Here is a 22,500-nt window from a genome sequence, read left to right as displayed (position 1 = left end):
CGACAACAACGACAACAAAAAAAAAATTCCAAGAACAAGAAGGAAAAATCGCATATTTTTTTTTAAAAAAAGGACTTCCATTTTTTCATTCCCGAAAAGGTTAAATCCTGCGCTGACTAGACCCAGCGTATGCACAGTTGTTTAATTTTTCTCCTCCCAGCAGGACGCAGTTGTCTGCTTGTAGCATGAATTATTTAGGAGAAGGAAAACCTCGCTCAAGAGTTCAGCCGGCCTCAGAAGACAGATTTCCATCTGCTGGGGTGTCGGCAGTGGTGGGATTCAGCCGTTTTTTGCACCACTTCGGCAGAATCGGTAGCTACTTTTTTGTGTTTCCCCAGGCTCAAAAAATGGGACTTCTGGAAGCGGCATCCACCACACAGAACCGGCTGTTGGCATTATTTGAATCCCACCACTGGGTGTCTATTGTATGCAACATTCTCAAATTATGTCATAGCGTCAAGCCAAAAGGAGACCGATATTACAGCGATATCTTTTGATGTGTGTGCCTCTGTGTGTGTGTTTGTGTGTGTGTGTGACAGAGAGAGAGAGAGAGAGAGAGAGAGAGAGAGAGAGAGAGAGAGAGAAGCCCAGCTTTTGCTCAAATGAAGCTGGGGCCGTGGGAAGTTGCAGTAGGTTTGATACGATTCGGATGCCTGCCATCAAGCTTTCTTCGAATGCACGGCTGGCTGGGGAATTCTGGGAGTTGAAGTCCACCCATCTTCAACTCAGCAAGGTGGAGAACCCCTGCTTGAGACTGAATTGCCACAGAAATACTGCGACTCCTACTCGAGTCTCCCGGGGTCTAAGTCAGCAATTTAAGCAGGGTATCTGGCTGCTTTTCTTTCACGAAGGCGCGTTTAAGGATTCAATCAGAATAGAGTTGGAAGAGGGACCTCAGAGGTCTTCTAGTCCAACCCGCTGCTCAAGCAGGAGATCCCATACCATACCATTTCAGACAAACGACTGTCCAGCCTCTACCCACAATTTCTGGTGGTAAGATGTTCCACTGGTTAATTGTCCTCACTGTTAGGAAGTTTCTCCTTAATTCCAGGTTGCTTCTCTCCTTGGTTTGTTTCCATCCATTGATTCTTCTCTTGCCTTCTGGGGCTTTGGGAAATAGGTTGACACACACACCCTTCTTTGTGGCAGCCCCTCAAATAGTGGAATACAGCTATCAGGTTTCCCCATATACACACAGTCCTTCTTTTTTCTAGACTGGCCATACCCATTGTTGTTTTGTTGTAGTTGCAAAGTCGTGTCCGACCCATCGCGACCCCATGGACAATGTTCCTCCAGGCCTTCCTGTCCTCTACCATCTTCTGGAGTACATTTAAGCTCACGCCTCCTGCTTCAGTGACTCCATCCAGCCACCTCCTTCTCTGTCGTCCCCTTCTTCTCTTGCCCTCGATCTTTCCCAGCATTAGGCTCTTCTCCAGTGAGTCCTTCCTTCTCATTAGGTGGCCAAAGTATTTGAGTTTCAACTTCAGGATCTGGCCTTCTAAAGAGCAGTTGGGGTTGATCTCCTCTAGGACTGACCGGTTTGATCGCCTTGCAGTCCAAGGGACTCGCAGGAGTCTTCTCCAGCACCAGAGTTCAAAGGCCTCCATTCTTTGGCGCTCAGCCTTTCTTATGGTCCAACTTTCACAGCCATACATTGCAACTGGGAAAACCTTGACGGCTTGACGGCCATGCCCAGTACGTTGGCGTGAACGTACTTTTTTCATTTAGAGAGAAATGGTATTATTTCTGTTTAAACACTCCATTCGGCAACGGATTAAAAAAGAGACGGCGGTTCTTTGTGACGGAGAGAATCCGAAAACAGCTTATCCTGCAGCTGAAGCTTAATCCAGCCGCAACTAGATTAATGAGTGTTCAACTTTCACTCACATCACAATCTATTTGCTTGGAGTGAAGTGACTCAGGATGCTGAACAGGCGGGGGGGGGGGGGGGAAGCAATTTATCCTACAGGTAAACCAACCAGGGAAGGAATTTCAAAGAAATGGCGCGTGAAAAGTAATCCCGTAATCCCAGAAAAAGGTAATTCTCGAGTTACAGCTGTTCGTTTAGCAATAGTTCAAAGTTACAACGGCAAGAGCCTTGGTGGAGCAGTGGGCTAATGCCTCCTTAAGTAACACCAGCTGCCTGCAATGAGTGCAGGTTCGAGTCCCACCAGGCTCAAGGTTGACTCAGCCTCCCATCCTTCCGAGGTAGGTAAAAGGAGGACCCAGATTGTTGGGGGCAATTAAGCTGACTTTGTAATAATGCCGCTTGGGGGGGGGGGCGAAAGCCCTAATAAGCAGGCATATACATAGAATGAAGGCTACTGCTAAGCTTGTAAGCCGCCCTGAGTCTTCGGAGAAGGGCGGGATATAAATGGATTTTTTTAAAAAAAATAAAAATGAAAAAGTGACTTTTTTTCCTACCCTTACAACCGTTGCAGCCTCTCCCCCCCTGGATCAAAATCCAGATGCTTGGCAACTGACTCGTATTTATGACGGTTGCAGTGTTCCGGGTGTGTGTGTGTGTCACGGTGATCCCCTTTTGCGACCTTCTGACAAGCAAAGTCAATGGGGAAGCCAGATTCCCTTAACAACCGTCTGGCTAATTTAACTACTGCCGTGATTCCCTTAACAACTCTGGCCAGGAAGGTCGTCAAATGGGGCCAAACCCAGCCACATAAGTGTTGGCTCAATTGTGGTCATAACCCGAGGACTACCTGTATTACAATGGTTGCAGCAGCATCCCGGGATCATGTGATGGCCACTTCCGAGTTTCCCAGCCGGCTTCCAACAAACCAACTCAAGGGGGGAAGTCGGGTTTTGCTTAACGACCGCATGTTTCATTGAACAACTGCAGTGATTCGCTTAGCAAAATCACTGGAAATTTTTAAGAAGAGGCTAGACAGTCACTTGTATGAGATGGTATAGGTTCTCTTGCTTGAGCAGGGGGCTGGACTAGAAGACCTCCAAGGTCCCTTCCATCTTTCTATTCTATTCTGTTCTGTTCTGTTCTGTTCTATTCTATTCTGTAATTCTATTCTGTTCTGTTCTATTTCTCAATAAAGATTCTATTCTATTCTATTCTATTCTATTCTATTCTATTCCTTCCTTCTTTTCCTCCTTCCTTCCTCCCTCTCTTCCTTGTCTGAGCTGGTGTAAGTCTTGAGCAGGGGGGTGGACTAGAAGACCTCCACGGTCCCTTCCAACTCTGGTATTCTATTCTATTCTATTCTATTCTATTCTATTCTATTCTATTCTATTCTATTTTTCTATATTATTCTGTTCTATTCTATTCCTTCCCTCTTTTCCTCCTTCCTTCCTTCCTCCCTCCCTCCCTTCCTTGTCTGAGCTATTTTAAGTCCTCCTGCTTGAGCAGGGGGCTGGACTAGAAGGACCTCCAAGGTCCCTCCCAGCTCTATTCTATTCTATCTATCAAAAACAGTCCTGAAATCAGAAACAATTTACTTAACCATCCAGCTTCCTTAGCAATGGAAACTGTGCTCCGGTTGTGCTTGTAAATCAAGGACTACCTGGATTTTGTACTGTGATGTGGGTGGGGTTTCCCCCACCCCACCCCACCCCTCCTGGGCCGGTGGAGGAAGAGAAAGCAGCTCCAAATTTAGATGCCGTCCTTTGCCTCTTCATCAGGAAGAGAAAACTGGGACACTGTGCAATTGGGAGCAGTCCAAGCCAATTAACCAAAACTGGATCTGCTGGCTCTCCAAAGCAGATTCTCTGCAAGGCAGAAACTCGCTCGGCCAGCTTTTCTAAAGGCTGGTCTTTTGAACCCCCGGGAGCCCCACGCTGGCTTTGCGAATCCTGCTCGGCATCCGCCGGGGAGACAAACATTCAGCCGATCCAGGTCCTGCAAAATGACAGGCAGGCCTTCCCATTCTGCAACAGCAATCTTTTCTTTCTTTCCCCCACCGCCCCCCTACGTAACTCACTCACGAGGCGGATTAAAGAGAGAGAGAGAGAGAGAGAGAGAGAGAGAGAGAGAGAGAGAGAGAGAGAATTCAACTGAAAGATGCGTCGCTTGTACTCCACCTAAATTAAAGAAAATGCCTCGGATACGGGCGGTGGTGCGTTTCCATCAGCAATGAAGCCCTGCTGGAGCAAATTTTCCAGAGATGGAGTTTCGGCAAACGTTGGCGTAGAACAGTTTTGGAAGAAGGCTGCCGGAGCACAGAGCAGGAGGGATGGGAAGGCACTGAGGTGTAGTGGGGAAACATTGATGGAAATTGAATTAGCAGAGTTGGGAGGGACTTGAAGGTCATCTAGTCCAACCCTCTGCTCAAGCAGGAAATCTACCGATAGTGATGGCGAACCCTTCAGAGACCGAGTGCCCAAACTGCAACCTAAAACTCACTTGTGTATTGTCGGGGGCCGGGTGGGCGTGGCCCATTGGGTGGGCGTGGCTGCGGTGTTAATGGAAGACTGGGTGAGACTAAGTTCCATCAATCAATTCCAACTTTGCGAGGTTTTTTTTTCCTGTGAGAAATTGAAATTTATTGAACCTTTTTTTTTTTTGGCACACAGCGGCGGAGGCCTAAAGCGAAAAGGTTTTATAACACCCAGCTGAAGGCCTAGAACTGGGGCGATGGTGCGCGTGCCCACAGAGAGGGCTCTGTGTGCCACCTGTGGCACGCGTGCTATAGATTCGCCACCACGGACCTAGACCATTTCAAACAAGTCTCTTCTTGAAAACCTCCAGTTTTGGAGCATTCACCGCTTCTGGAGGCAGGTCGTTCCACTGGTTAATTGTTCTCACTGTCAGGAAGTTTCTCCTTAGTTCTAGGTTGCTTCTCTCCTTGATGAGTTTCCATCCGTTGCTTTTCATCCTGCTATTTGGTGCTTTGGAGAATAGGTGGAAACCCCCCTCTTCTTTGTGGCAGCCCCTCAAATTTTGGAAGACTTCTGTCATGTCACCGAAATGGTATAGGGTTTCCCGCCTGAGCAGGGGGTTGGACTAGATGACCTCCAAGGTCCCTTCCAACTACTACTTCTTCTTCTTCTTCTTCTTCTTCTTCTTCTTCTTCTTCTTCTTCTTCTTCTTCTTCTTCTTCTTCTTCTTCTCCTTCTTCTTCTCCTTCTTCTTCTCCTTCTCCTTCTCCTTCTCCTTCTCCTCCTCCTTCTCTTTTTCTTTTTCTTTTTCTTTTTCTTTTTCTTTTTTTTCTTTTTCTTTTTCTTTTTCTTTTTCTTTTTCTTTTTCTTTTTCTTCTTCTTCTTCTTCTTCTTATTATTATTATTATTAGACTAGACATACCCAATTCCTGCAACCATTTTTCATATGTTTGAGCTTCCAGGCCCTAAATCATCTTTTCTGCTCTTCTCTGCACTCTTTCCAAAGTTTCAGCATTTTATTTATATCACGGTTAATTTAATTGGCAATTGTTGGCTCGTTGTTCTGCTTCGGCAGGCTGAGGATGGCCTAACAACACCCTGCTGGGTGCGATCAAAAGTTTCATCATCCCTTTTGCACAGCAGTCGAAGAGATGCGTTGCTGGGAATCAGAAGAAAAATGTATTTCTTCTACAACACGCAACTGTACACAATGCAAAAAAATATATAATAGATGCTGAGATTCTGGAAAGAGTGCGGAGAAGAGCAGCAAAGATGATAAAGGATCTGGAGGCCAAATTGTATGATGAATAGGTGGGGAAGCTAGATATGTCTCGCCTATCGAAGAAAACGATTAGAGGGGACCTGAGAGCAGTGTTCCAATATTTGAGGGGGTGCCACACACAAAAAAGGGGGACAGCCTATTTTCCAAAGCACCTAAAGGCAGGACAAGAAGCAACGGATAGAAACCAATCAAGGAGAGAAGCAACCTAGAACTAAGGAGAAATTTCCCCTCAGTGAGAACAATTAGCCAGTGGAACAACCTGCCTCCAGAAGCTGTGGGTGCTCCATCACTGGAGGTTTTCAAGAAGAAACTGGACAGCCATTTGTCTGGAACCGGTACAAGCTCTCCTGCTTCAGCAGGGGGTTGGAGTAGAAGACCTCCGTGGTCCCCCTTCCAACTCTGTGATTCTGTTAAAACAGCACCGCAAAAAAAAAAAGGTTGTAGAATTAAAGCATGCTCGGGTGGTGACCCACTTAACGGCATGACTCACGACCGTGATTCCAAGCTCAATTACGATCGTAAACCAAGGACTCCCTGTAAGAAGCTCTCGCCCACAGAGATTTGAGACCAGGCCTTTAATCTTGCCCACGGGTGAGATCCAGTCTCCTAAGCACCTTCCCCCATTGAGTTCAATCGCAGCCAATGGAATTAAAGACAGCCGTTTGGAACAATACTGGCCTCCCTGCCTCACGCGCACATCTGCGCTGCCCGTCTCCCATTTAATATTGTTAGCGTGCACAGCTAGCGTGACTTTGCAAGAGTGTGCAGATGCCTCCCGTTGCTTAGCAACAAGACTGGATGGAGATACAGGGACCATTTTTTTTTTTTTGCTTCCAGCAATCTCCTTCAGACTATTCTTAGACCTCGCTGTTTGCCATGACTGGTTTAAGGTCACTTTTTTGCTGGTCTACAAAGAGTCTTCCCATGGCACGTATCTAAGCAAGATTGGGAGGTGACCCAAATGTCAGAGAAGGCAACCATTAATTCAACCCAATAGAGCACGGTGAAATAAACCCTCCCAATTTCCTCAACTCTGAATTTCCCGTAAGGATAGTTATCCCAAAGATGCTTTTTCACGAGGCGAGTGGACTTCCTAGTTTTTCTTTGAAGACGTTTCGCTTCTCGTGCAAGAGGCTTCTTCATCCAGAGTTTCTTCAGCTCTGGATGAAGCTTCTTAGAAGACGAGCACAACATCTTGAAAGAAAAACAAGAAAGTCCACTCCCCTCGTGGAAAAGCATCTTTGGGATAGCTACAACCTGGATGACTGAAGAATAGATGTCTATTTCTAAGCAACAATTAATAAGCCCGAATCGCCGCAGAGATGTTTGGTTAAGCGGACGAGTGCCTGGATTCACGCTCTGCATTATTCTGAAATGTATGTTGTGGTGATGAGAACCCAGCCACAGAAATTTGTAAACCCTGACTCACGGATTAGTAGGATAAAAGGTTCTGGATAATCAGCAACAAACAGAATGAGAGGAAAGGCATCAAAGCAACCCATAGTTTTACCTGAGCCCAACCTTGCTTGAGTAGAGCGTTATGCAATTAACACTCATCCCTGACAACGAACCATTTTCTTCTCAAACGTCCATTCGGCGTTGAAACAAGCTTGTTCAGATTCAATAATTATATCCCCCCAAAGCAGGAAAGGAATAATATTGTTGCATTTTAGCATTGGGGACGATTCCTGAGAATACCACAGAGAAGCCCACGAGTGGGTCATTGAACGAATCAACCCGGGCACAAATGAGCAGGTTCAAATCATCCCATTTTGGAAACTTTATATTTTTATTTATTTTATTTTAATCCCATTTATATCCCGCCCTTCTCCGAAGACTCAGGGCGGCTTACAAGCTTAGCAGTAGCTTGCTTATTAGGGCTTTCACACACACCCCAAGTAGCCGCTTGGGGTGTGTGTGAAAGCCCTAATAAGCAGGCATATACATAGAATGAAGGCTACTGCTAAGCTTGTAAGCCGCCCTGAGTCTTCGGAGAAGGGCGGGATATAAATGGAATTAAAATAAAAATAAAATAAAAAATAAATATGCCTGCTTATTAGGGCTTTCACACACACACCCCAAGCGGCATTATTACAAAGTCAGCTTAATTGCCCCCAACAATCTGGGTCCTCATTTTACCTTCCTTGGAAGGATGGAAGGCTGAGTCAACCTTGAGCCTGGTGGGACTCGAACCTGCACTAATTGCAGGCAGCTGGTGTTACTTAAGGAGGCATATAATGACTCTTTTGAGAAATCCATAATTCTGGGAAAGGTGAAAGGAGAGGAGGAGGAGGAGGAGGAGGAGGAGGAGATGGCCAGTAGCCAGGTGGAGGGATTTAATTACAACAGTGATGGGTATATATTGTGGGTGACCTAAAAGACCAGGTGAGAAGAACTAATTACAAGTAGTTCTCAACTTACAACATTCAGTGACCTTTCAATGTCACAACGGCACAGAAAATAGTGACTTACGACCATTTTTCACGCTTAGGACTCTCGCAGTATCCCCACGGTCACAAGATTTATATTCGGATGCTTGACAACTGACTCGCATTTATGACGGTTGCAGTGCCCCGGGGGCACATGATCCCCTTTCCACAGGAAAACCAGATTCACTTCACAACCCTGTTCCTAATTTAACAACTGCCGTGATTCAGCTAACAATTGCGACAAGTCGCAAAAGGGGGCAAAAACTCCCGGAGCAAATTTCTCACTTAGCAACATAAATGTGGTGCTCAATGGTGGTCCTACGTCGAGGACTACCTGTCTACGGCCACGGAAAGATGACATTGACTTGGGGGCGGGGCACATAAATTACTTGTGTCTACATAAAGTTGTACTACAAAAAAAAGGTCTTCAAATAAAGGCACTGTAGTTTGGCTTGGGGAGGAGGACATAGGGAAAACCTTGAACACGCTTGAGGAACGCCATCAAAGAGGAGGAAAAAATAGGAGAATCAGCCAAGGATGGGGAAAGAAAGTGAGCCTGTTTGGTCTACTGGTTAAGGCATCAGGCTAGAAAGCGGGAGATGGTGAGTTCGAGTCCTCCCTTAGGCAGGAAAGCTGGCTAGGTGAGTCTGCGCTCATCACTAAGAGATTGTGAGTTCTAGTTCCTCCTTAGGGAGGAAAAGGACTTTGAGCCAACTACCAGGAGACAGTGAGTTCTAGTCCCGCCTTAGCCACGAAAGCCAGCTGGGTGATTTTTGGACCAATCACCAGGAGACGGTGAGTTCTAGTCCCGTCTTAGCCACGAAAGCCAGCTGGGTGATTTTTGGACCAATCACCAGGAGACGGTGAGTTCTAGTCCCACCTTAGCCACGAAAGCCAGCTGGGTGATTTTTGGACCAATCACCAGGAGACGGTGAGTTCTAGTCCTGCCTTAGCCACGAAAGCCAGCTGGGTGATTTTTGGACCAATCACCAGGAGACGGTGAGTTCTAGTCCCACCTTAGCCATGAAAGCCAGCTGGGTGATTTTTGGACCAATCACCAGGAGACGGTGAGTTCTAGTCCTGCCTTAGCCACAAAATCCAGCTGGGCGACCTTGGTCCAGTCCCACTCTCTCAGCCCAACCCACCTCACAGGGCTGTTGCTGTTGGGGAAACAGGAGGAAGGAAGGTGTGGGCTGGATATGTTGGCTGCCTTGAGTCATTTGTCAAAATAATAAAATGGCAGGAGACAAATCAACAAAATAAAAATAAAAATCCAGGAGAAGGAAGAGCCCAGTTGCCGTGTTAGAGCCCCACTGAACACAACCCGATTCACTCCCTAATCCAGGGGCAGGCAACCTTGGCTCTTTTATGACTCGTGGACTTCAACTCCCAGAATTCCTGAGCCAGCCATGCTGAGGGGAAAGGGAGAGATTTCCAAGCTGAGCCAAGCTGGCTGAGGAATTCTGGGAGTTGAAGTCCACGAGTCATGAAGGGGCCCTAGTTTCCCTCATGCTGGCTCAGGAATTCTGGGAGTTGAAGTCCACGAGTCATGAAGGGGCCCTAGTTTCCCTCATGCTGGCTCAGGAATTCTGGGAGTTGAAGTCCACGAGTCATGAAGGGGCCCTAGTTTCCCTCATGCTGGCTCAGGAATTCTGGGAGTTGAAGTCCACGAGTCATGAAGGGGCCCTAGTTTCCCTCATGCTGGCTTAGGAATTCTGGGAGTTGAAGTCCACGAGTCATGAAGGGGCCATAGTTTCCCTCATGCTGGCTCAGGAATTCTGGGAGTTGAAGTCCACGAGTTATAAAAGAGCCAAGGTTGCCTACCCCTGCCCTAATCCCTTCTCCTCCATCCGAAAATTCTGGGGAATTGACTCAGACCGGGAAAAACACCTGGAGGCGCCCAGTTTGCTCTCCCCATCCTTTTAACCTCCAGCCTTTGGCATCTGCATTCTCTCCTTCGAAACAGCCAAACCCAACGCAGGGATTTAATTCCAGCTGCATCTCCACCAACCAGCTCACCTTGCCTACGAGACCAAGAAGCCACAGCCCCTTCAGCAAACAAAAAGGGCACGCAACCCATTATTTCAAAAGAGATGGCATGCAAACAGTTATTTCATTTATTTATTTTTTTAAAAAGGGGGGGGAGAGAGAAAAAAATCATGGGGAATCTCCTCCTGGAATCCAGTCTGCCCCCTTTGCCAGCCAATAACAACAATACTCTAATTCTGCATCTCGCCATCGCTGCAAAGCTGGATCCGGGTTGCACAAAGCTCCAGCCAGCCAGCCAGCCAGCCAAACTGCAGATCAACAATCTTCTTCCCTGCCACGGAATTACATCACCCTAGCCCCCACCCCCCACCCCATCCCTGCAGAAACACACACCCTAGCATCCCTCCAGGGAACGAAAACTGGGCACGCCGAAAGGATGCTTGTGTGTGTGTTTGGGGGGGGGGGGAGAGAAGGCTCAGAGAGTAACAAGGAAAGGCATCTCAGAAGCCTGCTTTGAAATCTTGCAACCGTTTTCCAGGAAAGAGAGAGAATGACCAGAACATGGTTTGGTTTGGCTTGGCCCCAGTATGTGGCCGGAGTAGCTCGGCAGGGTTGCTAGCTGCCAACCAAAAAGGGCAGGGCCCTTAGGATTTGCAAAAGCCACCCACCCTTTAGAAATCCTGCTTTCCTGCAAGAGCCCAGCCAGCTGAAACCAACATTCCTAAGCGTGTGTCTGTCTGTGTCTTTGCTATGCATTTCCCCCTCCTCCACCCCCCCCAAAAGCTGGAATTGACTTTGCCCTCCCTTACCCAGCCTAGCGGGGGCATCTGTAAAAATTGAGGGACGGGGAGGGCGGCGGGAAACAGGGAGTCTGCTTGTCTTTCCTTGAAAATGGAAGTAATTCCCCCCCATCCCTTTAGCATCATCTGGGAGGCCAAGGGCAAAAGAAAGAGAGAAAGAGAGAAAGAGAGAAGGAAGAAAGAAAGAAAGAAAGAAAGAAAGAAAGAAAGAAAGGAAGGAAGGAAGGAAGGAAGGAAGGAAGGAAGGAAGGAAGGAAGGAAGGAAAGAAAGAAAGAAAGAAAGAAAGAAAGAAAGAAAGAAAGAAAGGAAGGAAGGAAGGAAGGAAGGAAGGAAGGAAGGAAGGAAGGAAGGAAGGAAGGAAGGAAGGAAGGAAGGAAGGAAAGAAAGAAAGAAAGAAAGAAAGAAAGAAAGAAAGAAAGAAAGAAAGAAAGAAAGAAAGAAAGAAGGAAGGAAGGAAGGAAGGAAGGAAGGAAGGAAGGAAGGAAGGAAGGAAGGAAGGAAGGAAGGAAGGAAGAATAAAAGAGACAGCCTTACCTGTTTTTCTTCTATGGGAAACAAACCCAGACGGGGCAGCGCCGGAGGATGGGAGAGAAGAGGAGGGGGGGGGGAAAGCCAAAATTAGGAAGGAAAAAAAAAAGACACCTCCCGAGACTCAACACCCCCTCCCCAAAAAAGGCAGGCAGGTTTTAAAAAAACGTGCCTTATTCTCTCTCCCCCCCACCACCACCGACCCCAATAAAAGCTCACCTGGATTGACCAGCTTGCTCTTGAACCGCAGGGCTGTGCTCATCTCGCAGACCCTCGCCCACCGCCCGCCCCCCAAAGAGGGCTATGGGGCTTCCTGGGCTTGCAATCCGAGCCGGACCCCCCCACCCACACACAGACCCCCGCTTTCCCGGCAGCGAGCCTCGGCCCCGCCGCCCTCCGAGCTTGGCCAACGCGGCTCCGCTTTACTCCGGCGGAGGCTGCTGCAGCGGAGAAGCGGAGCTCCGAGAGAAAAAAAAAGGGGGGGGGGCTGTATTAGGAAAAAGGAGGAGGAGCCAAAGGCGGCCTGGCCCCGCCCAGTCGCTCGCCGACAGCCAATCACAACAAAGCCCCGAGCCGGCCGATCTGTTTCTCCCGCCCCCCCCCCTTTATCTTTTTTTTTCCAATTCTGCGGAAGGGACCGCTCTGGTCCTTTGCTCCCCACCGCCATCCTCGCGCTGCATCGAGGTCATGCCAGGCGCTAGTCCTCATGATTTGGCTGGGGGAAAAAGAAAAAAAAAAACAAAAACCAGAGGGCCTCCGGAACCAGGAAGGTGAAAAATAGCATCTTCTCGTTCCCGCACAGCTGGGCTGATGGTGTTAGCTGGGAATTTGTGGAAGGGGCCCGACAGAGAAGGAGGTGGCTGGATGGAGTCACCGAAGCAGGAGGCGTCAGCCTAAATGGACTCCAGAAGATGGTGGAGGGCAGGAAGGCCTGGAGGAACGTGGTCCGTGGGGTCGCGATGGGTCGGAACGACTTCGCAACTAACAACAAGTCAATGGGGGATTCTGGGATTTCCGGGGTGGCTGGGTTTATGATTGGGGTATAGTCTCCTCTCTGATCTCTTTGCTGCAGCTCCCAGCCTCTAAAAACAGAAAAAAGGTGGTCTCACCTCAAATGTTAAAAACATCAGCACGACCGTCCGTTTTGTTACGTACGCCTAAAACGTCCTGCAAAATGTGTTGTTTTAGCACTGATGATATTACCTAGTTGGGCCATGAAACGTCTGCAAGAAAACCAACAAGCTCAGAGAGCATTAAGGACCCCACAGTCCTCCTCCTCCTCCTCCTCTCCACAAACCCCCCTCCCTTCTAGCGCTGATGATGTTACCTAGTTGGGTCATGAAACGTCTGCAAGGAAACCAACAAGCTCCGAGAGCATTAAGGACCCCACAGTCCTCCTCCTCCTCCTCCTCTCCACAAACCCCCCTCCCTCCTAGCACTGAAGATGTTAACTAGTTGGGTCATGAAACGTCTGCAAGGAAACCACCCAGCTCAGAGAGCGCCAAAGACCCCACAGTCGTCGTCCTCGTCCTCCTCCCCCTTCCTCCCTTTCTCCTCCACTCTGCACACCCCACTCCCTTTAGCACTGATGATGTTACCTAGTTGGGTCATGAAAGGCCTGCAAGAACTGCCCCCGCCCCCCAAGCTCAGAGAGCACTAAGTGAATGCAAATATTCTCTTCTATTAAAAGCTTCTTCTCCCCTCAACGATTTATTCCACCCACCCTTTCAAAGTCACCTGCGTTCGAAAGCAAGTAAACCTTGGCCTTGGTTCTGCCTGTTGGCAACCGCTTTGTGCCAGGTGTGGGTGTATTATGCCAGGAAGTTGGCATAACACAAGGCAAGGCCCCAGTCTCCCACACCTTCCAAGTATGCCTTGGAGGTCCACCCAGGCCCCTTTTAAGAAATAATAACCACAACAGACAATTACAATCCAGAATTTTGTCGGGATAAATGTCCATTAGTCATTAAAAAAAAGAGGGCACACTGGAGAGGGTGGTGGGGATTTTAATTTGACTGGTCGGTTACTATAAGGTTGTGTTATTCCACCTATTCTTCATTTAGCTGACAGCCGCAGATCAACACTTCTCATTATGATGATTGTCTAGACACCATATCCTATCCTTGGGCATTTATTTAAATGGCCTTATTGAGCTGAATGTTTGAGCATTAATACATTGGGTGTAAGGGAATTTACTGAACTGATTTGTAAATATGAGGTCTTTTTATCTGGCTCCCGTGTTTTAAGAAAGGCGCCGAATAAATACATGTACAATTATTGTTTTACAGTCAAAAATGACTATTGGGACATTTGCTCCGTCCATCACCGTAACATCCCAACAAGCCACTCGCACGTCAATTTGCTAAGAGCATGCATGCGCTCCCGATAGTCCAGATGTGCCCAGTCGGTCATAAAAGATTCAAGTAGTCCTCAAATTACGACCATAGTTTGGGTGGCAAGCCGTGACACCCCCACCCACCCCCATCTGATTTTTATGACTTTTCCTGCAATCAAGTCTGGCAAATCAAACTAATAATAGTAATAATGATAATAATAATGTTGGAAGGGACCTTGGAGGTCATCTAGTCCAACCCCCTGCTCAGGCAGAAAACCCTATACCGTTTCAGACAAATGGCTGTCCAGTCTCTTAAAAACCTCCAGTGTTGGAGCATTCACCGCATCTGGAGGCATGCCCACCTACTTAACTTTCCCACCGTTGTTCAAAGCTCTAGAGATTTCATCCACAAGCCCCCCAAAAACAGACAGGAAAACCCACAAGAGTTTTCACAGGCGGATTCCATTTATTGCAAAAAACGGTCCAGAAAATTAGTGTCATGATGCCTACAAAACCTTTGAGGATTTATATCATTGTTCTCTCAACCGAACAGAGCCTTAAATTTGACAGGAAACACAGTCAAGAATCTAATACCCCAAAAAAATCCATGAGCGTGTTTTTTTTAAGAAAGATACTTAGAAATTTCCTTTAGAAAAAAAAAGACGGCGTGTGGTGTTCTACCCATGATTTTTAAGGCATTGTGGGTGAAGCTCTCCCAAATTTTTCACATCACTGGGAAGGTATAGTTTTGCAGTTTTTGTACCGTATTTTTTTTTTAAAAGGGAGCACCAGAAAGGAAGAATTTGATCCCCTGTGACCGACAAAACATTATTTTTTTAAAAAAAAGCGGAGAGAAGAACGCTACAAACTCACCGAGGACGGCTGCAAATAAATGGATATACAACTTACAAGGTTCAGAAGAACTGGGCAAGTCTAACTGAAAATATAGTTCCGGCAGGGCTCGTAGTAGATTCAGAAATTTGCTTAATGAAGAAAGAAAGAAAGAAAGGGAGGGGGGAGTAGAAACGTATCAAGTGCCACCTGGGTGGAAGAGAAAAAAAAATAGGAATTCTTGCTTCCAAAGCTTAGCAGAGATGAGGTGCCATGTTAACTGGGGGGGGGGGATTTTAAACAATGCAAGAGACACATCAAAGGATACAAGGAGAGAGGGGGGGGGGAAAAACCCAGCTTCCGCACTGTGATGCTGCATTCATGCATAGCAAGACGTGAAAGAAGATAGAAGCAACGTTATACGTATCCGTGGACAGATATTATTTTTTTTCCCTCCCCAGTAGGAACTTCCAAGGTTTTTAGCTGCATTGGGTCATATCCTGGTCTTGGCATCCATGCGTGAACTTCTCAAATCCGTTAGTGTCATCACTGAAATTCAGTTTCAATTCGTGGCCCCTTTTTTCTTAAGACCGTCGCATCCCCGCTGTAAGGAAAAGCACAAGGCAAGAGTTTAGAGGAGAACGGCGGGTTTGCAGGTAGTCCTTGACTTATAACCGTCCGATTAGTGACCGAAGTAACAAAGGCACTGGAAAAAAAGTGACTCTTGACAGGCTTTTGCACACGCGACTGTTGCAGCATTCCCCCGGGGTCACGTGATCACAATTCGAATGCTCGGCAACTGGCGTGTACTTACGACGGTTGCAGTGTCCCGGGGGGTGGGGGGTGGGACGGTGTCACGCGATCCACTTTTGGGACCTTCAGACCAGCAAAGTCAAGCCGGATTCCTTTAATAACCGGGTTGCTAACTTGAAACAATGCAGCGGTTCCGCTTAACAACGGTGGCGAGAAAGGTCGTAAAATGGGGCAAAACTCTCGGCGGCAGATATTTTGGGCTCAAGTGTGGTTGTAAGTCGAGGACTTCCCTGTGGCGTAGTTGTTTTTTTTTTTTTGCTGTGCTGGAAATTGGAAGGTTTTGTGGCAAAATCGATCCCCCTTTTTGCATAATCATAGTGCCCGTATTTTAAAATTAAGCGCTACTCTAGCACATGGCAGGGATTTTAAACTGGGATTTTAAGCTGGGATGTGCCTTGAGGGCACATACACAAGGCCGGTTCAACCGAGAGCAGGAAAGAGACACAGCTATTGTGGCCTGTGTGAGGTTTTTTTTTGGCCAACGTCCGTTCATAAAGGGTGTAATTTTGGAGTTTCCAGCCAGATCAGAAAAGCTGGAAGTGACTGAGCGAAGCCTAAGGGGAAGGAATGGAGTTCAGAAAGGCTGCTTAAATAAGGGACAGGAAGTAGAAAGAAGTAAATACGGGAGTCGTGTGATACCCTTTGACAGTGCTTTTTTTTGTAAAAGAAAAAGGTGCCGGAACTCACACATGTCATACAACCCGCCTTGCCTACCCTACAAGGTTCCATCCCAAAAAAGGTTCTGGAACTCCGTTCTGAGCGTTCTATGAGAAAAAAAGCCCTGCCCTTTGAACTGACAAAACTATGGTGGCTTATGCTCTGACAGTTCACAGGTTTATACACGGTAGATCTATTAAGAATTCAGCAGTATCCTTGTAGACTGGTTCCACAAGATCTACGGTCCCGCGTGCAGAGCGGGAATGTGTCTATCACCGAGAAAAGGGTGATGCGGTGAAGAAGAAAAAAATTCTAGAAAAAATAATAATCTTGGGTCTAATTCAGGTGAATGATCTTCTCTCTGCTTTGGATCAGAGTTAGGAGAGGAGTGGAGAGGGGGAAAGAAAGGAGAAAGGAAGAGAAAGGAAAGGAAGGAGAGGAGAGGAAATAGGGAAAGGAAAGGAAGAATTGGCAAGGGAGAAAAGGAGAGAAGTGACAAGCCAATATGATTCACCAGGAGACAGGATCTACTCAAACAATAGGGCAATTCACTAAACCTCCATTAACCATAGCTACTGGAAACTTCAACATGATGGTTTACTCCAAAGAAGGTCTGGTAACTCCTGGCTTAAGTTTCACATTCCAGCCTGAAAGACCTGGTGTGGTGTGGTGTGGTGTGGTGTGATGTGTGTGTGTGTTCTGCAACCTTCTCCCCAGATGACGTCCCTCATCAACCTCCCGTTGGCATCACACCACGACTCAAGTCTGGTTGCTATGGCTATGCCAGACCTATTTGTCTTTTAAAACCCCGCATATTTTTTTAACTCTAATTTTTAATTTGTTTTAATTTTTATTTTTATTTATTCTACAGGGGCCTTTAATTTTTAATTTTTATTTTAACTTCTGTATTTATTGTACGTTATTGTTGTTAGCCGCCCTGAGTCCTTCGGGAGATAGGGCGGCATATAAGTCCCAATAATAAATAAATAAATAAATATTGGTTATCACAAGGAGCTGGGGCTTATTTTTCCAAGCTTTTGCCAAAACTCTGCTTGGCAGGCACCAGGCGGGCGTCAGCCAAAGCAACTGGAGATAACAGAGAAAATCATGTGGAAGTTTTGCTCCCTCCCCATCTACTTTTTTCCTTGTTTTAAATGCTCTCCTGTGAAATAAATGAGTTATTAGCATCTAGTGGGGGATGTAAATCATTGCTCATGCTCAGAGCCACTCCAGATGTTGTCGGTAACAAACTGAAGATGAAGGAAATTTAAAGCGTCTCCTTTAAATCCTCTTTGCCTTGTTTGCAGTTTCCCCCTTCCCCCAGGAAAAAAATAAATAAATCAGGATTTATGGGATGGGTTCCTCTTTCCAGAAAGAAAAAAAAAACGACATCCCATCATTTTGGAGCTATTTCTGCAGCACTGGCAGATTCAGAAGCTACGAATCATCGTGCGATAAACCTTGGTTAGATTTTTGCAATCTTAACGGGGGAAAGAACGTGAGACTCCTTTGCCGAAATCTGCTCTCAAAGACAAATTAGTCATAAAGACGTTTTCGTGTTGTGTTGCTGCGTTTCTGGCCTGTTCTTCTTCCGGCAGCCCAGGGCAGCCTCCTTAATATGTCTCCTCCCATTTAATTCCTGCAAGAACTTCCAAGGCGATGTAATGGCATGTGGGGATGACCTTGCAAAACTGGGCCAGGCAGACAAGGGACCTGTCAGATAAGAGACTGCATAGCCCACAGCTGCGTAATGGGTGGGGGAAAGAGACTCGGAAGGGACCCGCCCTAGTCTCTTGGGATGTAAAGGAGGGGGCTGTAATGGTATGTGGGAAAAACCTTGGGAGTTGGGGAGATGAGACGCTGGCTAGGGAAGGATTAGATAATGGACAGCATAGCCTCCGCTTCATAATGGGTGGAGAAAGAGACTCAACAAGGGACCCGCCCTAGTTTCTCGGGGTGTAAAGGAGGTGGCTGTAACAGTATGTGGGAAGAGCTTGGAAGATGGGGCAGAAAAAGGACAGAAGAGAGGCTGCCAGCAGTCGGATAAGGGTCTGCTTAGCCCACAGCTGGACAATGGGTGGGGCAAGAGACTCAACCAGGGACCCTCCCTAGTGTCTCAAGCTGTATAGGAGGGGGCAATAATGGTTTGTGTCAGAATCCACTTCTATTTCATTTCTAACTATCTCAGGGACCCTCCCTAGTGTCTCAAGCTGTATAGGAGGGGGCTATAATGGTTTGTGTCAGAATCCACTTCTATTTCATTTCTAACTATCTCAGGGACCCTCCCTAGTGTCTCAAGCTGTATAGGAGGGGGCTATAATGGTTTGTGTCAGAATCCACTTCTATTTCATTTCTAACTATCTCAGGGACCCTCCCTAGTGTCTCAAGCTGTATAGGAGGGGGCTATAATGGTTTGTGTCAGAATCCACTTCTATTTCATTTCTAACTATCTCAGGGACCCTCCCTAGTGTCTGGTTGTAATAAACCCGGGGTTCTCCCAGGCAATCGCAGTTTGGAAGAGCAAACTGAACAACCAGAAGACTTGAAACAGTAATTTGGAAAAAGGAAGGAATGTAACTCTCCGGAATCTGGTCTGCTTCTCCGGATGAAGCATGAGGGGTGTGTGTGTGTGGAAATGATCTTGCTGCGAAGGGACTGTTATTTCCCCCACCACCACCACCACCATGGGCTTCCCACCTGGAGCTTGGCTGATCCGGAACCGGCTGAATGAACCGTGGGGTGGGGTTTGCTTCGGGACACTTTAAAAATATCAATCTGTAGAGGGGATTCCTCAGATCCTGTCCGTTATGCCTGCTATCTCCTATTTCTCAGTAAAAGTTCCTGCTTGGAAAACCTTTGTCTCCAAGAGTCCTGCTTTCTTGAGATGTGGGTCGAAGTGGGTTTTGACAGTATATGGGAAAGACTTTGGGAGACTGGACAAAGAGGTCCTGCCAAGGGAACGGTCAGATAAGGGACCGCTTGCCCCACAGCTGGACAATGGGTGGGATAAGAGACTCAACAAGGGACCCTCCCTACTTTCTCAGGCTGTAAAGGGGATGCAGGGGAGGGGGAGAGAAATGTACAGGTAGTCCTCGACTTGCAACGGTTCGTTTAGTGACCTTTCAAAGTTACAACAGCACTGGGGGGGGGAAAAAAGTGACAATGCCATTTTTCACACGGCCACTGCAGCCTCCCCCACGGTCACGCGATCCAAACCCAGAGGCCTGGCAACTGATTTGTGTTTATCCCTTTTTTTGCGACCTTCTGAGAAGCCACGTCAATGGCGAAGCCGGGTTCACTTTACAACCGTGTTGCTCACTTATCAGCTGGAGTGGTTCGCTTAATGGCTGCGTCAAGAAAGGTCTTAAAATGGGGCAAAAAGTCGCTCAACAACCGCCTCGCTTAGCAAGAGAAATTTTGGGCTCGGCTGTGATCGTATGTCGAGGACCACCTGCCTATTCAAACTTGCAAGGATTCAGCCATGTAGCTTGGCAATAAAGTAGAAGACATTCTGGAATCGAAAGCAGGAAATCGATGCGGTAAATTCAGTTGCACATTGAAACCTTTTTTTTTTTAAAAAAAAAAGTCCATTCCTATTATTTCAGCTTTTGTAGCCAACAAAATTAGGCTATTCCCTCGTTCTCTCCGCAGTAGACAAATACCTCTCTTGGCTGCAACCACGCGGGAAAGTTTGGCTGCCCCCTTAGACTGTGACTCAAGCCAAGTTTAGTTATGACACTTCCTTTCCCAGGAAAAGTTTCCATTCTTGACCGCTCCAGTTTTGAAGTTTTAAAGAAGCAACTATGCAACTTATTTCATTTCCCCCCAAAATGTGGATCCCACAGAGTTCTGGCTCCTTGATGTGTCTAGACTGGGAAGCCAGTTTGTAAAAGTTTGCTTTGGAAAAGAGGGTTTCTTTCTGTTAAAAAAACAGGCCACTTCAGGAAGCAAAGGAAGGTTAAATGGCTTCTTCAAGAATGCTTCCGCCCATCATCCGTTTGAAATAGACTGCCAGCCAATCGCCAACAGCTTCATCCGTTTGAAATAGACTGCCAGCCAATCGCCAACAGCTTCCTGGGTGGAGCTATAAGTGGGAGGAGCTTGCATTCCCACATTTTAATTTTCTATTCTCACAGGGCGTGGGTAAAAAACAAAGAAACCTGTGCCCATGTTGGTTGAAGCCAACAGTCTCCCAATCGAAAGCCGAAAGTCCATCTTGGCTTGTTGATGTCAAATTCACCTATCATCTTTGGACATAAACAATGGATATTTCAGGATATATTTAATGGAATTTAAAAAAAATATTTAGTTTGGTTTCTCCTTGGAAACCACTTCTAGACTTTGTGCTCTAGGGAGGAAAAAAAATGAAATCTTGACTCTGGGATTTGCTGATTAGATTAATTTGTGGTTACAGAAAAGCTAGGATTTACCAAGTATGTAAAAGTAAAAAGTTGAGGCTGTAATTTTATTTTTTTATTCTCCTGAGCTGAAAATTTTTAGAAGTCAATGCTTTTTTTCTTCTTCTCTTTATCCTATACTTCTCCTCCTCCTTTTTCTTTCTTTCTCTTTCTTTCCTTTCTCTTTTTCTTTTTTCTTTCCTTTCTTTCTCTCTTTCTTTCTCCTTTCGCTTTTCTCCGCTATATTTTTATTTGCGATTTATATTTTGATCTTAATGGAAAAAAAAGACATGACAATGGATGTTTCTTAGTTCTGGTCAGCATGCTGGGTCTGTCCACAATTGTGGTGTGTATAATATATGGCTTGGCACTGAGGCTAAGTCAGCAAACTATGTTTAAATGCAACACGGTTAAGAGCAACGTATAAACACAATTACTAGTTCCAGGGAATCCTGTTCTTCTGGTCCTGAATTATTTTGAAAATTACAGGATCATTAAAAAAAAAGGGATTAATCCTTTGAACGAAGTAGAATCATTGGAAGAAAATCTAAGCTTTCTACTTCCAACAATTACAGTACTTTTGAAGTGGTGGAAAATGCTTTACATCAATGTTACGTTCTCCCAACCACAGAAATATTTTGGGTTGGTATTTACTTCAAACAAGGAAAGCAAAAAAGCAAGGAAGGAAAAAAAATCAACAAGCTTCCTTCAATGTGGAAACAGTTACAAAGCCCAGTGGTAGAACACAAGCCACATGGCTTGAGGTTTTACATTTGAACAGGTCAGCAAAGCACAGCCGGTTGGTGCTCAAAAAAAATGACCATTTAAACAGCATCTAACATCTTTCGAGTCTGTATTTTTCATTTCCACCTTCTGAAGAAAAAAACACAAGAAATTTCCTTCCTTGGAAACAGAACCAATCTTCAGGCTGGGTTCCTTCTTACCAGCAGCAGATCGAAGGAGCTCTGCAGAATTTCACCGAATATTGAAAGTTGGGAGTTTTATCGGAATTGAGAATTGTGTCTTTCTGGCAAGCACAACATTCTCCATCTTGCTCTGCTTCTAGAACCCAGACGTTATCTAGCTCCCTCAACCACTCCTCGTACGGCTTAGCCTCCAGACCTTTATCACTCTCTGTTGCTCTTCTCTGGACTCTTCCTAAGGTCTCGGCATCTTTTCTGTACCCTGTACAATCACGTATTTTGATGCGGATTCCCAGCAGCGCAACTCTTCGCCAGCTGTGCAAAGAGATGACGAGACCTCTGATCCCACCCAGCAGGGCAGAGGTCCCCAACCTTTTGGGCATCACCAGGGACCGGTTCCGTGGAGAGAGCTTTTTCCACGGACTGGAGGGTGCGTGGTTTTGTGTGCTGTCTGCATCCCGCGGATGGGGCTTTGCTTGTTTGCGTGGACCGGCTGCTGGCATGCCGCGGGGTTGGGGACCCCTGCAGCAGGGTATTGTTAGGCCAGCCTCAACCTCCCTTGCTGACCGCTGTCGCTCTCTCTCTCTTTCGTCTCTGCATCAACTCCAAAAAAAGAAATTTTTTAAAAAAAGCCTTTGTGCGTTTGGGAAGCTCGAGAATGTAAAAGCCATGCTTACCGTCGAAGATTTAGGATACCTCCTCCTTACTCGTCCACAGGTTTGATCCTCATCTGGGCTTGCATGTGGGCGATCATCTCCTGCATACGACGCAACTGGATGGGGAGGGGGGAGAGAAAAAGAGGGGAAATGCAGTGAGCCTAGTTAAACCCACCCCTCAAATTTTAGCTACCTTACCAAGCAGGCCTCTTGCGACAACCTGCCTAGCGGCGCAACCAGCAACCTTATTTTTATGACAAAAGACCCTTTGCAAGCAGGGCCCACCTGATCAACAAACAGCAATAGCACTTAAGACGTATATACCGCTTCATACTGCCTCACAGCAGCGGTCTCCAACTTTCCCACCTTGGAGGCCTGGACTGGCATGCGTGGGGGGGCGGCATGACTGGCAGGCACACATGCACGAGCACACAGCTCCATTGGTGCGAGCGGAGGGCACGCGCACCTTCCACTCGTCTGAGTGGAGGGGGCTCGAGTAGAGTGGAGCTTCGCAT

The 22,500-nt window shown here is 46.7% G+C and overlaps 2 protein-coding genes across 8 annotated transcripts in view; both read right to left on the bottom strand.

Annotated features, from left to right (window-relative positions):
• Window positions 1–11,508, bottom strand: part of SEPTIN5 (septin 5) — a 42,030-nt gene extending 30,522 nt beyond the window's left edge. Inside the window, exon 1 of the mRNA XM_083373273.1 lies at window positions 11,380–11,508. The gene's annotated coding sequence lies outside the window, so the exon portion shown is untranslated. The remainder of the gene's footprint in view (window positions 1–11,379) is intronic.
• A 1,319-nt stretch (window positions 11,509–12,827) lies between these two features.
• Window positions 12,828–22,500, bottom strand: part of LOC310646653 (septin-2) — a 40,909-nt gene continuing 31,236 nt past the window's right edge. For 3 of the 7 annotated variants that reach the window (XM_083373278.1, XM_083373279.1, XM_083373275.1), the window contains 2 exons: window positions 22,007–22,101; window positions 13,099–15,143 (listed from right to left, as the gene is read on the bottom strand). In XM_083373278.1, the coding sequence (XP_083229404.1) occupies window positions 22,033–22,101 (69 nt within the window). In that variant the 3' untranslated portion in view covers window positions 13,099–15,143; window positions 22,007–22,032. Of the gene's footprint in view, window positions 12,845–13,098; window positions 15,144–20,092; window positions 20,250–22,006; window positions 22,102–22,500 lie in introns of those variants that run through there. The other 4 variants (XR_014493736.1, XR_014493737.1, XM_083373277.1 and 1 more) reach the window with 4 other exon arrangements.

This window comes from Vipera ursinii (assembly GCF_947247035.1).
Source record: "Vipera ursinii genome assembly, chromosome: 14".
NCBI classification, from domain to species: Eukaryota; Metazoa; Chordata; class Lepidosauria; order Squamata; family Viperidae; genus Vipera; species Vipera ursinii.
Note: the sequence above shows the minus strand (reverse complement) of the source record. Positions and strands in the feature narration are given on the sequence as shown.